General features: G+C 43.8%; 1 protein-coding gene across 19 annotated transcripts in view; it reads left to right on the forward strand.

Moving 5' to 3' along the window:
• Window positions 1–21,531, forward strand: part of LOC120947225 (disintegrin and metalloproteinase domain-containing protein unc-71) — a 110,470-nt gene that overhangs the window by 51,771 nt on the left and 37,168 nt on the right. For 13 of the 19 annotated variants that reach the window (XM_049608742.1, XM_049608738.1, XM_049608756.1 and 10 more), the window contains exon 3: window positions 21,127–21,177. In XM_049608742.1, coding sequence (XP_049464699.1) covers window positions 21,127–21,177 — 51 coding nt within the window. Of the gene's footprint in view, window positions 1–18,475; window positions 19,917–21,126; window positions 21,178–21,531 lie in introns of all 19 variants that reach the window. The other 6 variants (XM_049608748.1, XM_049608749.1, XM_049608746.1 and 3 more) reach the window with 3 other exon arrangements.

Consider the following 21,531-nt stretch of genomic DNA (forward strand, 5'->3'; position numbering starts at 1 on the left):
CAGTAATGGTAATACAGTGGTACACAATCTCGTCCGAGGTCGATTTTAAGGCGTCCAGATCCTAGATGGAGCTCACGCTTACAAAATTCAGGTATCAAAAGCAGCGACACAATCCTTTTATACGATCTTGTGATCCAACCGATAAGGTGGCTGAGGAGTGGGGGTAGCAATGTTGTATAATTCATTTGAGTGGCAGCAGCGATAGGAAACAAACAATCGCAATATCAAACGAAAGAAAAAAAAAACCTCTGATAGTAGGCAATCTATATGACAAAAGAGTCAAAGGAAGGCTTTGCTGGTCGCTTGTTTTCTTATTTAAACTAGTTGTATTGTTGACTCATGTAAGCCTTCCATCTGTGATGACAGAGTGTGTCCGCATATGAGCCGCTGGCAGAAGCGGTGTGTTTTATTGAAATCATTTCCTAGATGTGTTTTGTTTTATTGAAATGTCCGCAATTATACGTGCCTGCAGTAAACAGTAAACCCCACACAAGACACATTAGCCGTATGTATATCAATAACATGTAGTGGGTGTTAATTACATTACAAGTTAATATACATATGTATATTAATAAATATATATATATTTATATATATATATATATATATATGTATATATATATATATATATATATATATATATATATATATATATATATATATATATATATATATATATATATATATATATATATATATATATATATATATATATATATATATGTGTGTGTGTGTGTGTGTGTGTATGTGTGAATGTGTGTGTGTGTGTGTGTGTGTGTGTGTGTGTGTGTGTGTGTGTGTGTGTGTGTGTGTGTGTGTGTGTGTGTGTGTGTGTGTGTGTGTGTGTGTGTGTGTGTGTGTGTGTGTGTGTGTGTGTGTGTGTGTGTGTGTGTGTGTGTGTGTGTGTGTGTGTGTGTGTGTGTGTGTGTGTGTGTATGTGTGTGTGTGTGTGTGTGTGTATGTGTGTGTGTGTGTGTGTGTGTGTTTGGCAATTAACATTAAATTTAAATTTTCTTCCGGTTCATTCCGGTCTGAATTTTTCGGGGATTTTAAGCGCCAGCGGTTAGCCACTGCGCGCAATCGCTATTCCGTTAAGAATTGTAGGAGCACGTTACACCCCTTGAGTGCGCACGCGTCTGTGTGTGTGTATTTGTGTGTTTTACTAGGGCGAACATTGTTCTTTTAATTGAGCCTGATTACAATCGTGAAGACCGTGCTCGCAGTAAATAAATTTAATAAGCATTAATTTACGTCACTACAAGTCCACGCCACGAAGATGGGGTAAATGGCACAGTGTGTGTATGTCGGGGAGAATGACACCGCGCGGAACATCCTAAACGCGAAACCGCTTTCCTTTGCGTTGGGCTCGAGTTAATTAAAATGAATCCATTTTCACAATATCCCTCCATTTTTTGCTGTTAGTGATGCTACTTAGATGTTGGTGGAGTTTTCCGGCACTGCGGCGCTTTAATCACACCAGAAGGACAATACGTGTAGCAGCAAGACACATACACACACACACACAAACCAGAAGCCCTGCTCTGATGAACCTTTTTGTTGAGACTGGAGAGGAAACGAGGAGGCTCTTTTTTGATAAATATTATCGATGCAAAACCGACCGAAAAATACTGTTGGTTGCGGGTATGGGTACGCGGTGTTCAAGACACTCCAAATGTCTCAGCGTCTTTTTTACTGGGCATTTCTTTTTTTCCTTTTTCCAACGGCGGGCCGGAAGATCCACCAAACAGCGAGAAAGCAATTTGCGAGCACCGACAAACAACAAACTACCAACAACGCGTACCCAATCTCTAAAAGCCTTAAGTTTCTAATTGGACTACGACAACTTCGAGGTTTTGTTTTGCACCGTGCGCCCGGTTGAACTTGCCGTGGTCTGTTGTACGGCAAGAAGAGGTGGTGGCTATTCGGGATCGTACCCGGGCCTAGAAATTAAGCCTTTCCTCCTTTTTTTCACTCCTCCACATCCGATGCACCCACCGCCTGTTCCGGTACCGGCAAAGGGCGTTGTTTTTCACCCCGGGGTTGGTTTTAAATATTTACCGACCGAAATATCTCGCCTTCATTTCCTGCAAACCGTGACGTACCTTTCGGGCTTTTGTTCGCAGTACAACCGAAAATACCCATCCGCTCCTTCTTTTACGTTCTTTTCGCACCCTTTCCCATTCTCTCTCGCAAGATCCACTGGCGAGGCCAAAAGCTGTCTTGTCTTGTTGGGACCAAAAGCTGCCCGGCGGTGCAGTCGGGACCAGCGAAGAGCGAGGAAAAGGACAATAAATGAAATTAACGCATCCCATGTCACACTTGTGCTGTTGAGCCAATTATGGCTTGGTTTCGAAATTTGTCCGAGGCGAGAAACCGTGAGCGAAGCACAAAGGAAAGCGTAAAAATTGAGGATCCAGAAATACCGCCAGCCTCCCCACAAACCCATTGGCGTTACAACAATTTTAAAGTCCCTTGTAAGTTGGGGCTCAAGGCGAATCAAAGCGATGGGTGACCGGGACTGGGAAAAGGGAAAGTATGATGAAAAAGCGAACTTGATTTTGGGTGTTTGTATTATTTTTTTATTCTTTGACACTTTCTTCTACTTGGTTTTGGTTACATTGCTTATATAACTACTCTTACTGGAATAGTTAGGGCCGGTATGAAGATTGTTTTGTAATGAGTTACTGGATGATGAGATGAGTGCTTAGTCTGCGTGCTGTTAATATTGCAAAATCATTTTAGGCCATCGTTCCACTGGTGACGAGACCTTGTAAAATTTTTAGTAAAACATAACACAAAAATAATTTAATCATCTGTTAGCAGCCGTCTTTCCTCCGGCCACATGGCAATTGATTTTTGGTTCCAGCATGGTAACTCGATTCTTATCTTGGGACCAGCAGACAAAAATGCCCGAAATCCCAATCGGTTTTCAATGTATCTCTCAGATACGCTATTTATCGCCACTTACGCTATTATTTCGGAAATCTGATATTATTGATATTCTAGCAAGAATTCTATACTGTATTCTTGCGGTTGTATTGATTATTTTTAATTTTCTATTTATTTATTTATCTATTGGACTATTAATATGTTTGGTCTGAACTACACTGACTATGGCCTTACCTCTTAGAGTTATATGCTGAAACTAGAACTAGTTTTGCCTGTTGATATGCAAATGAAACAATATTACCCATTGACTTCGAAGGCTTAACGAGAGCCAATTGAAATACTTATATCCTAACAAGTGCCTAATAATTGTTGCGCCTAAGAGAGAATCTTTATGCTCTGCGTTAAATACTGATTTGTATCGCCTAGAGCACTTAGCATCAGCTTAACCTAATGTTTTGCTACAAATCAAGCTTCGAACTATATGTCCTAAAAAGTCCAACCATTTTGGGTCACTTAACACGCAATTATCATTGTTTGGTAGTGATGTTACGTTGGTGAGACTTCACATCCATGCCGTTGATGTAACACTGATCGATGCTAGAACGAAACATTCGCAGCCACCCTGATCCGTTAGCTGCCAACTGCTACATCTTCCGAGGCTGGCGGTTATTGTGTGCTCGAAATGCAACCCAGTGCTTATCGGAGACCGAGTCAAGTACAGGACATAGGAGATGGGAGGATGGTATTCTTGACTGTCTCGTGACCGGTTTGCACAAAATAGAGGGATCGGTGGCAGCACGAAAAAAAATCGTTTGCATGCAGCAAATATAAAATCAACGTCACTGGGGTTTAGAATCAACGTACGCGAGGGTTCTCCAGAAAATATAAACATAAAGAGCTACAAGCAAAGTTGAAGAAGCAAAAACAAAAAATAAACACATAGACACATAGAGGCGTATTGTTTGTCACCGCTTGAGCTAAAAATATTTCATGGATATAGTCAATTGCTGCCATTGCTGGAGCTACTTTACCCATCGGAGCGGGATCCTGGGGATTTGTGCCGTGTGACAGCGACTCTCGACTGCTGCCATCCGGATAGGTTTCGCTATTTTTTGTACTCTCAGGGTGCATGATAGTGCTTTTGTTATGGTTTTTTTTACTTTTCCTTTTTTCTTCAACTCCACCCAGAACGAAGGACAAAACACGGTCCAATGGAGGCGCCCAATTGTGATAATGTGTGTCGCAGTAGCTGTGTGTTGTGTGGCTGCAGGCCCGACTAGGCTTTTCGTTGTCATAATGACAGAGTTTTTGTTTTTTCTTCCTCCTCCTCTCCCCAGGAGCCCGCTTAGGTCTATTTGCCGAAACCGCTTTGCGTTTGCGAACGGTACCTAGGCTGGTGTGTGCAACGAATTTCCATTTGCGCCTTGAATTTGCCGTGTCGCACACATACGCTCTTGATACTGTATCGGAGCTCTTCTTCGATATATTTTTCTTTGCATTCTTCTTCCAATTCATCTAACCCTATCCCCGCTCCAGCTGCTGCGCTTTGCTGCAAACACCATTCTTGGTCCAACCATTGTTGTGCGGGTTTGGGGTGGTTATGAGTATTTATAGAAGCCTTCAGTGACTTCCTGCCTTTTCATCGAACGAAAACCACCGTCACGAATGCACACGCAACCAAACATACACACTACATCCAAGCACACAGCCACATATTACACCTGTCGTCCTGTGATGACATGAGGGGAGGAGGGAAGCGGAAAGAGCAACGCATCCGCACCATTACCAAGCCCCGTCAAGGCGAAGCTGTGTGTGTCTGTTACTGTTTGTGTGTGTGTGTGTGTGTGTGTTTGTGTGTGTGTGTGTGTGTGTGTGTGTGTGTGTGTGTGTGTGTGTGTGTGTGTGTGTGTGTGTGTGTGTGTGTGTGTGTGTGTGTGTGTGTGTGTGTGTGTGTGTGTGTGTGTGTGTGTGTGTGTGTGTGTGTGTGTTTACCCATGTGCAAAAAGTAAAAAATATCAAAAATGTTTAAATTTTTTTTTATTATATAAGTTTATACACCCTTCACATGTACAACCGCCTACCCGGGTAGGCCATACATTTTGTATGGAAGAATGATGTTTTTCGTGGTTAAAAGCGTATATCTTTTGAACCACTTGTAAGATTTGAATGAAAACTGTCTTATAGGATCATAGTTATGTTTGATAACATATCATAATAAAATTAGAATTTTAAAAATCCTATCAATATTTTTTTCAATCAAAAATGTGCTGTAACTCCAACATCCCAACCGGCCTCGCCGCATGTTTTGAGAGAATGCTTATGCCTTTTTCTTTTCTTTCAAATGTTGTATTACAATGTAACCATATATTGAAATTAACACTGAAATCACCTCTTTTAAAATGATACCAACCACTACATGCAAACGAAATAGAATTGGCTGAAAGTTAAAACACGCATTCATACTTTTGTCATAGTGTTATTGCCGAAAAGGGATGGGTGTTTTGGAGCGCACCAATGGCTCCGAAGTCGGCTCGGCACCCACGGCTCCAGAGCCGGATCCATACCAACAGCTCCGGAGCCGGCTTCGTAAAAAACAGCCCCGGAGCCGACAACGAATCAATGGCTCCGTAGCCGGCGGTGAATCAACCCGGCGATGATTGTGTGATTGTTGAACGATGTTCAAAACTTATAATTTTTTTTATAAATTCTTTTGCAACATTATTTACTAAGCTATTTACGAATCTTCCCGATTGAAACTTTATTGAAAAGGATGTTTTTAGCAATCTGTTAAAACCGACTCCAGAGCCGTGGGTGCGGGGTCGTTGGTGCGGAGCCGGCTCCGGAGCCACTGGAGCGGAGACAGCTTAGGAGTCGTGGGTGCGGAGCCATGGGTGCGGAGCCGGCTCCGTTGGGTTGGAGTGTAGGAGGTTTTTAATAAAACATGATGAGCATATTTTATAGATCATCAACATATATTTTTATACAACAAGCAAACAATTGAAAAATGTATATATCATTTGAAAGAAACGTAAGTAAAACTTAGAAAAAGAATAATAACTCACTTAAACATGCGGCCTGACCAGTTATGGTGATGGAGTTAGAACATATTTATTGCGACGAAACCGTTCGACACCCTTGGCGTTTGAACACCCCTGACGAGACGAAAGTCATACAGGGCGAATGTCAAGAGAATCGCAGCGAAACGGGAGAAGCAATCCAATCAGCGAGGAGTAAGGAGCAAATCCAAGCCATAAGCGTAACACGGATATTAATTAATTAATATTAAGTAAGCGTTAAAACTCAGATTAGTGAAGGGACGAGAAAAGTAAGTGAAAAGGTGAAATCAAATGTGATCGTGTTATAATATGTTTGAAATATAGTTTCAGAACCGTTTCAAAGGCGGTTAGCGAAAATTCATCCCAACAAATTCTGAAATTTTCTCCCACGTAAGAGAAAGAGATAGAAGGATGGACACTACACCGAAGTGCCAGCTGTGTAGCCAACCACAGGATGAGAAAGCCACGATGGAGAAGTGCTGCTTGTGCACAAAATGGGAACATGCTACGTGTGCGGGACTGACCGTTACCGTCAAAGATCCAGCATCAAGGTATGTATGCTCCGCGTGCAGAATGAAGCAGGAGTCCACGGCTGCCAAATTCCGTGACGATCGGGACACAGCCAGCTTGAAACCCGCTACGCGATCGAGGAAGGGGTCAACGGCCTCCACTAAGCGAAGCGAGAAGATTGCACCAGGAAGTGTTACATCAACTATCCTCTCACTAAACGTGGAAGAGAAGCTTAAGCTAGTGGAAGAGGAACAACGGATGCGAGAGAGGGAGATCACAGAAAAGCGAGAGATCGCATGTCGTGAGAACGCAGAGCTGATACGTCGGTTAGAAGAGAAGAAAAAGTTTGCCGAAGAGGAGAGTATTCTTCGGTAGAAATCATTCAAAGCCGAAGCTGAGATGAAGGCTCAAGAACAGAGTATACGTCGTGAGTCCCTGGAGAGAAAGCGCGAAATCATGAGAGAACTATCTCAAGCCAGCCGAGCGGGCTCAGAGGTCAGTTATAGCGAGAAAATAGTGTGCTGGCTAAAAACTGGCCAAGGATCGACTGATGAAGAAATATCACCTCGTGAAGACACTCTCTCCAAACCCGGAGTATCTAATATGAAACCTCTAGCGACGTCAAGTGTCGAGGGACAAGCGAGCGAAGAAAAGAAAGATGAAAGTGAAAGGGAAGGGAAAGAAGGCTTGTCTGGAAGGCAAATCGCTGCGCGTCACGTCCTTGGCAAAGAAGTGTCGATATTTAGTGGTGATCCGGAAGAGTGGCCGCTGTTTCTTAGTACTTTCGAGGAGGCGGCCAAAACGTGTGGATTTAGTAGTGCTGAGAATCTAATACGATTGCAAAGATGCCTTAAGGGCAATTCGCTTGAACTGGTGAAGGGTCAACTGACGATAAAAGAGAACGTACCAGATGTGATAGAATCGTTAAAGATGGTTTACGGAAAACCGAGCCTGCTGATTCGTTCACTTTTAAACAAAATTCGTAACTTGCCACCCCCGAGACCGGATAAAATGAGAACCGTTATAGAGTTCGGGTTAGCAGTGAAAGCACTAACAAACCAGATGAAGGCAGCTAAACTGAACGCGCACCTGAACAATCCAATGCTGTTAGAAGAGTTAGAAGAGAAGCTGAGCAGGGAGATGAGGCTGAACTGGGCTGCATTTCAGGAAGAGAAAGCAGCGGACGGGTTGGAAGGGTTTAGTACCTATGTAAACAACCTGGCAAGGCGCGCTTGTGCGGTGACAAACGATCTGAGAGAGATAAGCAGAATAGGAGAAACTAGAAGAAAAAATACGGCCGTCTTGAACACGCATGCTACAACAAATTTCGAAGCGTCGCAGAGAAATGAGAGAGCAGCATCTCTATCTCGACCATCTAGTACGCCACATAAGAAAACCTGTGCGGTATGTCAGCGTGAGGGGCATCGTGTCTACGAGTGTGAGCAATTTAAAGCTGCATATGTGAGTGATCGCTGGAAATTTAAGAACACGAAATCCCTATATAGAACATGCCTCAACAACCACGGCAAATGGCCTTGCAAGTCATGGCATGGCTGTGGGGTGGATGGATGCCGCTTACGCCACCACAAGCTGTTACATTCCCCGTCGACAACCGAAGATGCCGTAAGTGCGTGCGCAACACATGCAAATGAGGTAAATTCTATTAGTCCTTTATTCCGAATCCTACCCGTTACCCTGTACCATAACAACAACTCTCTAACAATATACGCTTTCGTAGATGAAGGATCGACATACTCACTAATCGACGAATCAATAGCAACAGAGTTGGGTGTACACGGTCAAAAAACACCACTAACGCTGCAATGGACAGGACATGTAACGAGGAAAGAGCCCAATTCCGAAGTAATAAACCTTCATATTTCCGGTAAGATAGAAACACGAGGTACAGATTAGAGAACGTCAGAACGGTCGGCCGGCTAATGCTCCCAACACAGACACTAAATTACGAAGCACTGCAACAAAGACATATACACCTTAGAGGGCTACCGATACAGAGCTACACACACGTGCAGCCACAGCTCCTGATCGGGTTGGACAACATTCGAGTCGGGGTACCGATCAAGCTCCGTGAAGGACAACCGTCCGAATCCATTGCTGCCATGTGTCGACTAGGTTGGTCGATCTATGGAGGAAGAGTCCCAAAAGGGGTACCGACAGCGCTTGTAAATTTTCACGCCGCACCGCCAATAGATAGTGACAGAGAAGTAAACGATCAACTGCGAGACTACTTTACGATAGAGGACTATGGCACGAAAACGGCAAGTGGAATTTTGGACTCAGAAGAAGAAAAGCGTTCAAACCTCTTGTTGAGAGAAACCACAAAACGAGTAGATTCAGGTAACTGCTTCGATACAGGCTTATTATGGAACACCGATTGCCCAAACTTTCCCGACAGTTATCCTATGGCCGTTAGATGAATGGAAGCGTTAGAAAGAAGATTCGTTCAAAATCCAGCATTAGAAGAAAAAGTACGACAGACTATTAGTGAGTACGAAACAAAAGGCTACGCACACAAAGCCAGTCTTACAGAACTCTCCGCAGTGGAGGTAGGAAAAGTATGGTACTTACCGTTGGGAATTGTACAGAATCCGAAGAAGCCGGGTAAGATTAGACTGATATGGGATGCAGCAACCAAGGTCTCAGGAGTATCGTTTAACTCAAAAATGCTGAAAGGTCCAGACCTATTGACCCCGCTGCCACAAGTACTAAGCCAATTTAGACAGTTTCCCGTAGCGGTATCAGGCGACATAATGGAAATGTTCCATCAAATAAAAATTCGACACCCCGATCGCCAATCGCAACGTTTTGTGTACAGAAACAGACCGTCAGACCATATGCAAGTATACGTTATGGATGTAGCGACATTCGGTTCAACGTGTTCGCCTGCCTCGGCACAATACGTAAAAAATTTGAACGCACAAGAATACATAGAAAAGTTTCCCCGAGTTGCAAAGGCGATAATTGATAACCACTACGTAGATGATTATCTGCAGAGTTTCACCACGGTAGCAGAAGCTATAGAGGTAATGAAAGAAGTAAAGCACGTACATTCGAAGGGAGGATTTACGCTTCGGCGATTCCTATCTAACTCCGCAGAAGTGCTGAACAGTATTGGAGACCCCGCCGAAGAGACCTCTAAAGATCTGATGTTGGAAAGAGGAGAAAACACCGGATCGGTCCTAGGAATGAAATGGAAGATAAAAGAAGATGTCTTCACATTCTCCTTCTCCTCAAACGAAAATATACGACATATTCTCCGCGAACATCACATTCCCACAAAACGAGAGGTTCTGAGGGTGGTAATGAGTCTGTTTGATCCCATGGGACTAATATCGTTTTTCCTCGTACATGGAAAAACTCTTATTCAGGATACAACAAAAAGGGGTGGGTAAAGGGTATTGAATGGGACGACCAAATACCAACCGACTTGTGTCAACGATGGAGGGAGTGGATAAAACTACTACCACACTTAGAAAAATTACGCATACCGAGATGCTATTTTCGTTCCCCATACCCCGAAAACCTTCATGATCTGCAACTGCATGTGTTCGTAGACGCAAGTGAAACCGCGTACTGTTCCGTTGCGTATTTTCGGATAGACATTGATGGAACGATTCATGTTGGGCTGATAGGTGGAAAAACTAAAGTAGCCCCTATAAAAACCATCTCTATCCCAAGGCTCGAGCTGAAGGCGGCAGTCCTAGGAGTTCGAATGTAAAACGTTATAAGAGATAATCATTCCTTCCCTATAAAACGCCATATACTTTGGACTGATGCGAGCGTGTGCTTGGCGTGGATACAATCAGCAAATCCTCGACGGTATCAACAGTTCGTTTCGGTACGGCTGGGGGAAATTCTGACATCAACCGAACCACGAGACTGGAGGTGGGTGCCCTCGAAACAAAATGTGGCCGACTTAGCGACTAAGTGGAATAACGGGTTGACGATGGACAATCCGTGGTTACGTGGCCTCTCCTTCCTACACGAATCTGAGGCACGATGGCCGGCAAAACAATCGGTCTCCGATACCGATGAAGAAGTACGAGCGACACATCTACATATTCGACCAGTGAACCCACCAATCGATCTAGCGCGGTTCAACTACTGGAGGAAACTTCTTAGATCTGTTGCTTACGCTATTCGGTACATAGAAAATTTGCGGCGCAAAGTGTCCGGTACACCTTTGGAGGTTGGAATACTCAAGCAGAACGAGCTGCGTAAAGCAGAATTGGCGCTATGGAAGTTTGCGCAACACGAAGCCTTCCCAGAAGAGGTGACGAAACTGAGCAAGACACTTGGAGGCCCGGACGAACGGCACGGGAATGTCCGCAAATCCAGTCCTATCTATAAAAAGTGGCCCTTCATGGACGAAGAAGGTGTACTAAGGATGAGAGGACGGATCGGTGCATCAATCTACGCTACCTTTGCAGCTAAGTACTCAGTTTTACTTCTCAAAAATAATCACCTTACGTTCCTTATTGTAGGTTGGTACCACTACCAGTATCGACATGCAAACAGAGAGACAGTAGTGAACGAAATACGCCAATGCTTTGACATCCCCAATCTACGAGCATTAGTAAAGAAGGTGCCCGATGCATGCCCGTACTGTCGAGTGATGAGAAGGTATCCGAAGCCGCCACCGATGGCTTCCCTCCCAAAAATGCGCCTGGCAGCCTTCACCAAGCCGTTTACCTACACCGGAGTGGATTATCTCGGTCCAGTACTAGTGCGTGTAGGTCGAGCTAATGCAAAACGTTGAATAGCACTCTTCACGTGCTTAACAGTGAGGGCCGTGCACTTAGAAGTAGTTTATTCTCTGAGCACAGAATCTTGTATTATGGCAGTAAAGCGATTCATTGCTAAAAGAGGCACGCCCATAGAGTTTTGGTCTGACAACGCGACTTGCTTTCAAGGAACTAGCAATGAAATTAAAGAAGAGATCAGTAGCGCACTTGCAGTTACATTTATAAGCCAAATAACTAACTGGAAATTTATACCACCTGCAACACCACACATGGGTGGCGCTTGGGAAAGACTAGTTAGGTCAGTCAAAACGGCAATCAGTACAGTAATAGACTCACCGCGGAAGCCAGATGATGAAACGTTAGAAACAATATTGTTAGAAGCTGAAGCAATGATAAACGCCAGACCCTTAACGTATATTCCGCTTGAATCAGCCGACGAAGAGGCGTTAACACCAAATCACTTCCTGTTAGGCAACTCAAACGGAACAAAACAAATACTTTCACCCGAAGTAGAGCAGAAAGCAACACTCAGGAGTAGTTGGAAACTAGCGAGGTATATTACCGAACAGTTTTGGCAAAGGTGGCTTAAAGAATATCTCCCGGTCATTACAAGAAGAAGTAAATGGTTCAAAGAAGTCGAAGACTTGAAGATAGGAGATCTTGTGATCATAATAGGAACTACACCAAAAGACCAATGGACCAGGGGGAAAATAGAAAAGGACACACCAGGGAAAGATGGGAGAGTTAGAGAGGCTTTAGTGCGCACGTCGAACGGTCTACAACGACGATCAGCGAGCAGGCTTGCTGTTTTGGACGTCTTGCAGTAGGTGAACCCAATCAATAAAAGCTCCTTCGCGCCAGTAGGGAGAGTTCACGGAAGGGGGGAGACTTTCGTCTCGTCAGGGGTGTTCAAACGCCAAGGGTGTCGAACGGTTTCGTCGCAACAATATTTTTGACTGAAAAAAATCTCGATAGGATTTTTAAAATTCTAATTTTACTACGATATGTTATAAAACTGTATTATAAACCTTTAAGACAGCTTTCATTCAAATCTTACAAGAAATTCAAAAGATATACTCTTTTAACCACGAAAAACATCATTGTTCCATACAAAATGTATAGCCTACCCGGGTAGGCGGTTGTACGATTACGTAAAGTTTTTTGGTCGTACACAAGACGGTTAAGCAAAGGCATATATTTCCCAAATGTTTGAATAGATGATGATGCAATAAAATTAACAAATTCTGAAGTTAAACTCGGGTAGGCGGTTGTACGATTACGTAAAGTTTTTTGGTCGTGCACAAGACGGTTAAGCAAAGGCATATATTTCCCAAATGTTTGAATAGATGATGATGCAATAAAATTAACAAATTCTGAAGTTAAACTCGGGTAGGCGGTTGTACGATTACGTAAAGTTTTTTGGTCGTGCACAAGACGGTTAAGCAAAGGCATATATTTCCCAAATGTTTGAATAGATGATGATGCAATAAAATTAACAAATTCTGAAGTTAAACTGCGAGTTAAAGTGCGAGAAATTTGATCGACTCCGACCAGTTGGTGTGAATTCGGGTTGGGTATCGACACCTACTTTGACCTGACCCGACCGGAATTCGCTGCACCTACGGGTTGGCATCGCAGGTGCTTTCTCGCATCTACTGATGATACGGCCTTGGCCCGACCCGATCCGAACTCGCTGCCCCAACGAGTCGGAGTCGCTTTGACATAGTTGCACCTACTGAATCCGTACAATTCTGGGTCGCTTACGGACTGCTCCACCCTGGTAGGTTTGAGTTGACTTGCCCATCACTAATACAAGTGCTTAAGCGCTTTCTGTTAGGAGTTATAGCACTGATGTTTTCTATGTTTTGCATTTAAGAAATGTTCTACTGAAATCACTAAACCTCGTGCTTAATGCTTGTCAAAATGTTCACTCTCACATCAAATTTCCTTTGGATGTCGTTCCATCCATAGATCATATTACATCCAATATGCAAAAATCCTCATTCGGTGTTGCGGTGTTAACCCAATCTACCCGGAAAAATAGCATTTTTTAACGGGAAAATACCATTTTTTTAATGGGACCCGTTGATTTTTTTTTCTCGAATTTGAAAATACCCAATTTGATACATCCCTAGTTGCAATAGTTATTAAGTGCTGTGTTGTCGTACCGGGTACCTAAAATGTGTTTCCATCTCCAGGTTTAGAGACGACAAACAGCAAGAAACAAAACATTTTCTCACAGGGATGGAGGAGGGAGGGGGAGGATTAGGCGCCGCAAGAAGCGGTACTCGACTATAAAATATTTATATATATTATATACATAATATATAAATCTCGTGTCACGGTGTTGCAAGCACCGTGTCGTTGCGAGCAACCTCCGAAACGGCTGGATCATTTTCAACGAAACTTCGCACACACCTTATGGTGGTATGAGAATAGGTTTTAAGATTTAAAAATCGTCCAGATGTTACACTAAACTTAATTTAATAATGATTTTCTAACTCCCATACAAAGAGCAGGATTGTTGTTGTGTTGTATACGGCATTTTGACACTTGGTGTGAGGTGCCTGGCGGTTTACACTCGATGATCGGATCCTGAGGGGATACGGGCACGATACAACAATCCCAAGTAACAAAACAATTATGGAATATTTTAGTTTTTTTTTGGAATGATTCAGTTTGTCGGGCCAGCTAGTATATACATATATATATTTTTTTATGTATCGCTCACTCTGATTCGCGAGTCCCACTTCCTCGTACACAAGTCCCATGTAGCCACTTGTCGCGCCCCTCACAGGGCGCTAGATTAGTTGCCACCGTGTAAAAGACTACTGACAGGTCTGGGAGCGGAGGGAGCGAAGGTGGACGTCTGCTAACCGAAACAGAAAGGGACGGGGTGTGGGGGAAGGAGGGCAGGGGTTGTGGGATGGAATCAAGAATCAATTAGTGAGCCACTTTAAGTGGCACTCGGCATCGGTTTTGCATACTGGTTTCCACCTCCACCGCTTTTCCTCCTTCCCGCTCACAGTTTCCGCCGCGCGCATTCGCGCCACGTCAGTTACAGTGCCAATCATGCGCCATTAAAAATGGACGACCTACATTCGATGGCTGATTTGACATTGGGTTTTGTTCGGTCGCTTCCTGCCCCGGATGACAAACGGATGCCACCGTCATCCATGAAACGGTTGAGAGGGGGAGGAGGGAGAGGGGACGGTTGTAAAGGAGCAAGGAAGGCAGGATGTGGATTGATCCGGTAATAAAAAGTGAACCAGATCCGTTTGAATCACATACACACAGACATACCAGAAGAGAAGGCCGAGGCGTAGGGTAGTTTCGTACCACGTCATTAAGGATACATTGGGATATACTCGGGAGCGAAACATGGGAAGACAAGAGAACGAGAATAACAGAAGAATAGAGAAAAATAGAGAGAAAAAAAAAGAGAGAGAGAGAGAAAGAGAGAGAGAGAGAGAGAGAGAGAGAGAGAAGATAGAGAGTGGTCAGCCCGTGTCCTACACGATATCGTTTTCCAACCCCTTCCACTTATATGTAGTCGGTATAAGTCGATGTGAATTAATGTAGCTGTCAGTCGGTGCAAACAATTTAACTCTCGTCTCGGCTGCTCCCCATAGATGCCGCTACGGGGAAGAAGGCAAAGGAAGAGAGATAGAGAGAAAGACAAAGAGAGAGATGTGGAGGGGGTAATGGCAGGTTTGTTTCGCCTACGCGCCATATCACTGAGTCACCCAATTACGCTCCTAAAATGGCTTCCCTTGTCATGGTGTCCTACCAACCCTCCTCATCCTTTCGTTACATTTGCCTGGGTGCTCCATGACCATCAACAGCAGCATCATTATCCTCCCACTACATCACTCATTGGCCATACAGTTTGTGTGTGTGTGTGTATGTGTGTGTGTGTGTGTGTGTGTGTGTGTGTGTGTGTGTGTGTGTATGTGTGTGTGTGTGTGTGTGTGTGTGTGTGTGTGTGTATGTGTGTGTGTGTGTATGTGTGTGTGTGTGTGTGTGTGTGTGTGTGTGTGTGTGTGTGTGTGTGTGTGTGTGTGTGTGTGTGTGTGTGTGTGTGTGTGTGTGTGTGTGTGTGTGTGTGTGTGTGTGTGTGTGTGTGTGTGTGTGTGTGTGTGTGTGTGTGTGTGTGTGTGTGTGTGTGTGTGTGTGTGTGTGTGTGTGTGTGTGTGTGTGTGTGTGTGTGTGTGTGTGTGTGTGTGTGTGTGTGTGTGTGTGTGTGTGTGTGTGTTGATCCAGATTCCCTTTCTGAAATGGAGTGGGAGTTATGTGCTGTAAGCCACTGCTTGAAGTCAGCTATAAAGGTAAATCAGACCCACACACACACATACAAATTAACGCACAGCACTAGAGTGATTCGCATCAGAGTGGATATCAATGGGATCTTTGCTTCTCTACATCTTCATGTTTTGTTGTGCCGTTGAGGTTAAGAATAACATTCTAGAGCAGAGATGTCAAATGGTGGCCCGTGCGCCATTGCAGCCCGCGAGGTCTTTCGGTGTGGCCCGCAAACGCTTGAGCCAAAATTTATTTTGCACTTCTGCTTCTACAGTACATGTCAGTCGATTCCGGACGCCTGAAATATGAAGAGACTTTCAACTGCGCTGGTTTTCTCCACTAGTTGTCAGACCATGCGTCGTCAATAAAAAGTTCCCGGGTGTTTTTTTCGTACCTATTTTCAATGGATGTAAGCACAAAGAATATAAGAATTCCAAAAACAGTTCAAGTTATACAAAAAAAGAAATTGTTTATATTCATAAAAATAAGCATTTAATTCCAGACATTTTTATAAAAATGGTTTAAAAAATGATGAAAGCTCTGTTAAACCCTTTCAAATAATTAAATTTATTAGTAACAAATATATGATGAACAATTATTTAAAGAAATAACTTGCGTTTCAGCTCATACAAAATTGGGAATGTCCCGAAGTAACTCACTCATCTGCATGTGGGTTTGTAACAATATTTTTTTAAGCAATCAAACAAGGTACTTGGTACAAACAAGGTGATCTAAAAAACAATTTATATAAGAAAAATATTTGGAAAATTTTACAAAATCGCTCAACCAACAGGAATCAAAAACGGTTACTAAGGACTTGTATGACACCTTGCACTCCCCGAGTGTCAAATGAAGATTTGTCTAAGTACACTGAATAAACCGACCCGACATGTGGCATCAAAGCATCAAAAATAAGAATTTACTGTTTCTTATTTACGTAAATGCTGTTCACTATCAATATCAGCTCAAAAATATTAATTATAAAAATGACACTTATACTAAACATAACATTTACTATTCTGTCATGGATAAACCAACCTAGTGAGCCATTGCCAGTTATTTCTATTAGTTATGCGTACTAAATCTAGTTAGTTGATACAAAACCATCAAAATTTTAAAATAACAGAGGCATTTGACCAATTGATTTGAATTTTTGAGGCATTTGACCATTTGATTTTGCTACAGTTAAGTTTTATTTCACTTTATTTGAAATCGAATCGAACTATTGTAACGCCACTTTTATCGGTAAATCAAGTGAAAAGAACTGCTAAAGATCTGATTTTTGTATCATATAATGTCATATAAAAACTAGGCTGCGGCCCGTGTTACTATCTGCAGTAGCATTTTTGACCGCGTGGTCAAATGAATTTGATATCGCTGCTTTAGGATTTTTCCGCACTGACCTGGTGCCCGGCATAACAACGAATTGAGCAGGAAGGCGATAGTATAACGAAAAAAAATACTTTAATAAAAACTCACACACAGTCTGCACACTCGGACACAAAGTGGGGCATGGCTGCATGCATTTCAGCTGTGAGTCTATGCGTGTGGTTTTATTTTTTAAGTTACATTTACACTGTGTTACCACGGTCACCGTCGCCGCCGTTGTCAGCATGCAATTCTTATGTATATCACTCGGTTGATTTATGCTGATAGTAGAACAAAGGCATTATCGTACAGCCAGGCGGTGGTGAGTTTCAAAACGTTATGCCTAGAGGAGCGTTGTGCACACAAAACGGCAAACAACGCGAATGAAGGCAGCAAAACCTCGAGCATTCTAGTCATGCGGCAGTTCGAAGTGCCAGACGACGATGTATTTAGGTATATGACGTGCTCTTACCCCCTACAGCAACCGATGTCGGCTGCTAATCCCCTGCACACGTCCGTTGGCCCTGGACGATGCAAGGGCTCCCAGGTTGTCAAAGGTAAGCAGGGAGAGTAGCATAAGGAGGAGGGGGGGAGGATGAACGAGAAAAGGATAACTAGCAAACACGACACAAGCAGCAACAACAAAAAACTATCACTGCATCATGATGTCATTGGACTGTAAACTCGAACGATACAATCGACATAATTGGTGATTGTCTGGATACGTCAAATCTAGAACAGCTCTTACTCTTCTTCTCCCCTTTTCTCCTGCTCGTTGCAGAATGTACCGTTTGGTGATAACGAACGTTGCCCAAACGATACATACACTAGGAAACAGACAAACAATAAAATAAAAACTTTCACGTTTGGCTAAGCGCGCGAGATAAAGCTGCGCGCAGTGTTGCGAACGGTGATAGTCGTTGACATAAAATTTTACAAAATGATACTTTTTGAAGCATTGCATTCTAGATCCACGCATTCATTCGACAATCACGGAAAAAAATATCATTTGACACGATGATATTTTTTCTGCTACAATCATTTGACTTTTTGATTTTGCCGTACCTCAAGTGAACTAGATCTTCATCGAAAATGGGTCCTTTTTTCGTGTTTTCCGGTGAATTTCTATACTCCTGTAAGAGAATACCATTTTCCAGGTTCACTGAGTGAAAATATCAAGTGGTCTAATGGCTTAGTATCGGTAAACGCACGATTAAGCAGTTCTGGATTCTCACTGAAAAATGTCAAATGACATTCATTCTACATTTTTTGCAATCATGTCATCGCAAAAGCATTGATTGTTAATGCACAAATGATTGTCGCTTTTGGAAAGTCGTGTCATGGTAACCCTGAATATCATGATCAAAAAATGATTTTGACACCCGCTTACTGCGAATATCATAAAAAAATGTCGACAATTAACAACACTGGCTGCGCGATGCAAACTAGTACCGACCTGCAATTAGCTGCCCGTCCAAATTGCCAGCTTGGCCAGTACCTTCTGCTCAGGATGCCAGTCTCTATTTAGACTAAAATGTTTCTCTCTTCTTTCTTTCTTCGTTTCATGTTTTCATCGCGCCGCAGGTAAGCCGCATTCATTGTTATAATGGTCAACCGTCGATCGAAACGCATCCGATACGAAGGGACAACACTACTGCGAGGAGTGGGCGTGGAGTCGAGCAGTAACGGTCAGCGTAACGCGAAAGAAACTTGGACCAGTGCACCGTTAACGTAGCTGAGTTGTGTGTGTGTGCGCGCGTGTGTGTGTATGTTTGCTTTTAAAAGCACGTATACGAAAGCAGCATTTGAAATATCGAGCATGTGGTTTGCGTTAACGCTGGAGCGGACAACTTAAAGACTTCAGATATTCCCCTTCCCTATTACCGTTAACGGGGATACCCTTCCAGCTATAGTGTGGATTTCGGATCGATCGCCCAACTCCTCAATATAAGCACTGTTACTAAGCCAGCAAGACTCTATATCGCTATCGCTAGTCATCTGTTATCGTTACCCCCGTCAGTGGGGTAGTAAACGTTTTTGAAACAGGTTTCATCGTCTCTCGTATATGTATATATAAATATTTATATATCTAAACATATACATACATACATCTATATCTCTCTGTTCGTCTGCACTCACATGTTGTGGGCACTGTAGTTTCCGCAGAAGCTGTAATCTGGATAGCTGTGCATCAGTGTGTATCTGTGTTGCTGGTGCCTGTATATGTATGTGCGTGTGTGTTTCGTTATTTCAGCGTCGAGCAACGAAATCGAGCAGTAATGCGATTGCAATTATGTGTACCTATGAGAGCATTGCTGCTGCCTTGTTCGAGCTCTAAATGAGAAGTATGCGATCGTAAGGACGCAAAGAGTGTTTGTGTATGTGTGTGTCTATCGAAGGATAGTAGTATAGACAATTCAATACCTGCTCAGCAGAAGATTGCTACTCGTTTAGAGATGATCTTGCTGTCCCTCGTACCCTTCCTTAGCTCACTGTCTTAGACTAAAAAGTAGATCAACCCAGATTCACTACGACGACTGCCTGAAATGTTCAGTGTTCCTAATGCTGTACTGTGCACCCGTAATCGGGCAGGTAGCTAAAGCAAACTGTACCGCTGTGCAAAAGTGTCATTTACGCCTGACTGGAGCGTGTGTTGTCCGACGCGGGCAAGTATTGGCGCTGCTCGACCGGTTCCAGGCCCTGCACTTAAACGCACAGGCACGCAATTCGTAGCGATGTTACCGAACGACTCGCCAGACACTAGCAGTAGGCACTAGTAGCTGTGTTTGCAGGGCGTGTAGTTAGCGTGTACCCAACTGCCAAACGGAGCCCCAGAGATACCAAACAGGGGACCTGCAGGGCGGGAGATTGAGGAAGGGGGCTCGAACAGGCTCGAATGGCATCGTTCGCACACGCAAGCTCGCAGCACGTTCGTACGATACAGCTTTAGTAGACATGAAACTAATGAGCCCGCTGAGGGCGCTGCTACTCGCCCTCGTAATGACACTCGCCGAATCTGCTGGAGGTAGGTGCCCGGTATTTTTGGTTCATCTTTATTTCCCATTCCAAACACCATTTCCGCTGTCCTCAGAACGTAAATAGGGTGCCATGTTTTGCTTTTAGTGAAGTTAGGCTTCTGTCTTTTTGACAGTGTGGTTTTAAACAAAACAAAAATAGTAAAATCGAAATATATCGCACAGAAAAAGCAGTAACTGTATAAGCTCCCAACCACAACCAGCAACAAGCGTCACCGCCACCGCAGGACACGCTCGCTAAAACTGACAGCACAGCAAACGAATGACCGAAGAAGGGGGCATGGACCAAAAACCACTGCCTATCGTTAGTGCTTACTGGTTGCAGATAGCTTAAAAATAGATTGCAAACGAGAAGTGGATGTAGAAAACGTCCAAAACAGAGAGCGAGAGAGCGAAGGAGAAAGAAAGGGAATACAAAATGTATGACAGCGCTAAAACATGAAACAGGCCATAATGGCGCCCGGCGTTTAGGGCAAGACTGGAGCAGAAGCTGGCAGCAAAACGCGCCAGTGATGTCTCACGCTGAGTGAAAGTCACGCTGCTTTAGTTAATGGTTTGTTTTAGAATTCCTACGCTTTACCCGTGATTAAAGTAGTGCGGCAAAGCGTTTGGATTCTGAAACGAAACGTTAACAACGCCATAGCTTCACAGCGAGCGATAGGAGAAATTTGATGTAACACACAACGGTAATCAGCGATACTACTAGCAAATGAGTTGCAGGAACCGATACGTCAAATCAGAATTGCTTTCTGCAGGCAAACCTTCAACTATGAAGTGGTTAGTGCTGAAACAGTAGCGTGAAACGGCATCTTCAACCCACCAACCCCTCATCTGTGCTTGATCTGTACGGAAACTTCCACCCGATCCAATACCCCGTGGAAGAAGTCTCCTGAGTCTCAATTTCCTCATTGTTAAACTTCGACAATCTGGGCGGCCCGTCTGAGTCCAAAAGTGTCTTCCACCGACATTTACAATCTGGCCATATCTCGCCATCAGGATCATGCACTGCTCCAACATCCCCTACCGTGCAGTAACCGCAGCTTGCAGCTCGTCGAGCACAAGTGCTCGAATAAATGTTTACACAAGTTCCTACACATGTTCCCGGCAGCCCAACGACGCAGCTGCCGGTGCCAACTTCCTGCAATCATTATGCAATCTAATCGATGCCGTTTCCCTTTGCTTGATGAACTCTCTTTCCAGAAGCTGACTACACTCTGGATGATTCATTCTGGAATGAGGAAAGCCCAGTAGGTAAGTTTTGATCAGCACATAAATCCATTAGCGTAGCACGCTTTGCGGTCCACTGTACGTCTGACCGCCTACGAGCCTGGCACAGGACAAAGTTGCACATCTTGCCATCTTGTCATTGTCGCTGGCGCTCGACGGCGTGTTTCTGTGTTGTTCTGGTGACGCTCCCCGTCCTTTCCATAGCATCTCCGCTCATATCTCGGTGACAAGTTGGAGTGAAAAGTTTCTCTTCTCCCGCGGGCGGAGTTCCTCCCAAAACCCTTACCTCTCACCCCACCCCATCTTCCCTAGTACGAATGCTGTCGTCAGCACAGCGAGGAGATAAAGTTCCTAGGTTCACCTGTCAACTCGGTGCCT

Source organism: Anopheles coluzzii, chromosome X (genome assembly GCF_943734685.1).
Source record: "Anopheles coluzzii chromosome X, AcolN3, whole genome shotgun sequence".
Taxonomy (NCBI): Eukaryota; Metazoa; Arthropoda; class Insecta; order Diptera; family Culicidae; genus Anopheles; species Anopheles coluzzii.